This window comes from Vigna unguiculata, chromosome 3 (genome assembly GCF_037176805.1).
Source record: "Vigna unguiculata cultivar grain cowpea cultivar isolate G323 ecotype 2 chromosome 3, ASM3717680v1, whole genome shotgun sequence".
NCBI lineage: Eukaryota > Viridiplantae > Streptophyta > Magnoliopsida > Fabales > Fabaceae > Vigna > Vigna unguiculata.
This window is the reverse complement of record NC_140794.1, coordinates 38,861,613-38,864,718: the sequence shown is the minus strand read 5'-3', so window position 1 is coordinate 38,864,718 and position 3,106 is coordinate 38,861,613. Positions and strand designations below refer to the sequence as shown.

General features: G+C 30.8%; 1 protein-coding gene across 1 annotated transcript; it reads right to left on the bottom strand.

Annotated features, from left to right (window-relative positions):
• Positions 1–1,289: 1,289 nt before the first annotated feature.
• LOC114175359 (putative pectate lyase 16) lies at positions 1,290–2,704 on the bottom strand. The gene is made up of 4 exons (XM_028060136.1): positions 2,300–2,704; positions 1,836–2,191; positions 1,608–1,743; positions 1,290–1,514 (listed from the first exon to the last, which is right to left on the bottom strand). Exons 1-4 carry the CDS (start codon positions 2,702–2,704, stop codon positions 1,290–1,292), a joined length of 1,122 nt encoding a protein of 373 aa, XP_027915937.1.
• Positions 2,705–3,106: the final 402 nt, after the last annotated feature.

Sequence of the window (3,106 nt, the reverse complement as noted above, 5' to 3'; positions counted from 1 at the left end):
ATTCAACCTGACCACTATTTTGACCGGACTAAGGATCCTTTCTAATCGAAAAATTAAGTTAGTTTTGTTTGACAATAATGTTAGGCAATAACCGTATTAGTTTGGTTTGTCAATAATGTTAGCAATAAACATGGCAGGGCAACATGAATTACAATTAAATAGTTACATTAATAGAAACGTTTTTAAGAATATCATTGAAGTCTTAAAGTAAACAACTAACACTGAACAATAAAAGCATTAGAAAACTAGTTCAACTATAACAATGACAACCCTTTTTCACGATTACATATTCTTACTTATAACCACTTATTACAATCTATCTACTATTTCTTCCACTTGTGTATTTTTTGGTCAGCCTCTTTCTTATTCAATAGTTTGAATAACTTTGGATCTGCAATTACATTTTCAAAATCTATTCAATATCTTCCACTTATTTCGAGTAGTAATCACATACTTGGTCAAAACAGGTCGAGAACAAACTTTTGGGATTGACACATGTATTAGACCCTTAATTGGAGGCTCAAAAGTACTAACAATGTAAATGCAACCACCACCCCCATGCTACAATTTCCTAACATGAAAGTTAAACCTTGAGAACATTGTATATTATTATGTTAAGGTAGTATGTTGACCGCTTGAGGTTGAATATTGCAACCTATCACACCAACAAGTTATTAAATTAACAAAAGTGACAAATACATTTTTCTAGGATTAAAACACTTTCAAATTGTATGTTAGATCCAATTCAGCATCAAGCATTGTCTTTTGATGAGCACTTGCCTTGGTTGTTGCTATGGGATCTTGTAAGTGATTGAGTTTTAAAGATACTTACATCATTTTCCTAGTGTGTTGTGGGTTTTAAAAATGTTTACATGTGAATGTTTGGAAACTTACTCGAATGGTAATTGTAAGTCCTCATGTCCATGTTTTGATAATGCAAGGAAATAATTTGTTTATGATTTTGATTTGACTCTCTTGTATACATATATAATTTTAATGAAGTTTGATTGACTAACTTGTACCATGATTTTTTATTTCTCGTACTAAGAGATTTTTCTCATGTTAAAAGTTTCAGTGTCTTATTTTTTTGTTATTGTTGTTATTTTTTATTGTTTTTCCTCACCGATTAAATGAAACATACTTTAATATGTTAATTGTTGTTTAATTGTTTCTCCATCACTGTCATTTCATTTTCGACAAAATTTTATGACTACAATTTTGTTACCTATTATAAAATATCAACAATTTTAAAATAACTTAGAACATTATTCCTCTTTTACATTCGGTAATCAATATATATAATTTTTATTGAGACGTAACACGCCCGATGAACGTGTCAACGATCTTACAAATTTGGCATCTACAACTTTGAAAATTTGTTCCTTGCTATAATTCGGTTTTTGCATACTTCCTCCTTTTGTTACAGTGAATGAGGCTCCATTTTCAAACATATCCCTTACCGAATGAAAATCCCATCTATCTCCATTTGTATCATTGCTCTTTCTCCATGTCACCTACACATAATAAACAATTAGTATAGTGCTACTAAGTGATTAATTATCGATTGGATATGAAATAGGTGGAATGAAAATTCTAAAATTTATTACCTCTTTGTTCCCTATTTTTGGTGCTACAAAGAGATTAGCTTCGCTTTTCAGACTAGGTTCCATGCTTCCACCAATAGCATATTGAAGCCATCCTTGATAAAGATTGTTTGCTACATGTGCATATCCATGACGAATCCTGAGAGATTAATTTGTTTGTTAATAAAAGCAAATTGTATTGCATACTTTTACTTTGTGTATATTTTAGTACTTAGTTTTGCAATTATTCACCTTGGCATACGTTGATTGCATTTAGGTCCAAAATGGTTATACACCACTGTAACTTTCATATTCTTGTCTCTCACATATCCATCATCATGTCCAAGAAGCATAACTTTATCTTGGTTTTTGAACCAATTATTGGAGATAGTCACATCAGTAGAACCTCGTGTCACATCCAGCAAACCATCTTGACAATCATAAAGTGTATTATGATCAATCCAAATCTTTGAAGCAGTAACCAATCTTATTGCATCTCCGTCTACATGTCCTAAAGGAATCACCTTTCCTTTAGGCCCCATTACAATCCCAGGAGCTTGAGGTTTGCAATGATGAACTCGAATGTTATGAATGATTATGTTGGTGGCCTATAATAAAATAAGTAAAGTTTCATACAATATGGTAGCTCATGAAAATAATTTTGTAATGCTTAATTTTCAGGCATGCAAGTTTAATTATTAGTAAGTAAATATTACCTTAAAGATCATTAAACATGCATTATTAGCAATATGGACATTAACACCTCGACCATCAATGGTGGTAAAACTGCTAATGAGAAGAGGTTTCTCTAATGTGATAATCATGTTCTTTTGAAATGTGATCCACACTTTACCTTGAATAATAGAAGTTCCATATCTCAAGGTGTTGGGCTTTGGGTTTATAGGATCATCACTAGAGTCAGTAACTTTATAATAAATAAGGTCAGAACCGATGTTATTTATCATCTTGCCAGCATAGCCCACAGAACATGTGGCCAATTGAGAACGATGTCTCATCCATTCAGAGTTTGGTCTCCAACATCGATCAATAGCATTCATTTTCAAACCGTTTATCTTAGATGGTATAGCAAAACTAAGGTGTGAAATAAAAAAGAAAACCATAAGAGTGAAAAATAAGTGTTGAGGGTTGGAAATGGCCATAATGAAGAATATTTGTTCTTAATGAAGAGAAAATCAATAGATGAAAGAGAATGGTGGGTTTCTAATATTTTTATATGAAGTTGTGGTATGAGGAAAGAATTATATATATAAACAAGAATGTTAACAGAAGTAGTTTAAACTGTTTTTTCAAACTATGATGAGGAGAGTGTTGTTTGCAAAACAGAAGCTATAAATAGAAATAAATAAGCAAGGATGTTGAAGTGGTTTTAAATCTTAATTTTGTTACCTAAATTTGCGCATTAAATAAAGAAGAAAAATTAGAAATGTTTATATACTTTAACAATATTATTTTTAAAGAACAAAATTCAATTTAAATTCAATAAATAGTAACTTAAATTTAAC

Excerpts from the sequence above, each read along its gene's own strand:
- LOC114175359 (XM_028060136.1), bottom strand. The coding sequence starts at position 2,704 with ATGGTTTTCTTTTTTATTTCACACCTTAGTTTTGCTATACCATCTAAG. Across the intron at positions 2,192-2,299 it reads CATGTTTAATGATCTTTAAG|GCCACCAACATAATCATTCA; the intron begins GTAATATTTACT and ends ATTTTATTATAG. Across the intron at positions 1,515-1,607 it reads CAAAAATAGGGAACAAAGAG|GTGACATGGAGAAAGAGCAA; the intron begins GTAATAAATTTT and ends TATTATGTGTAG.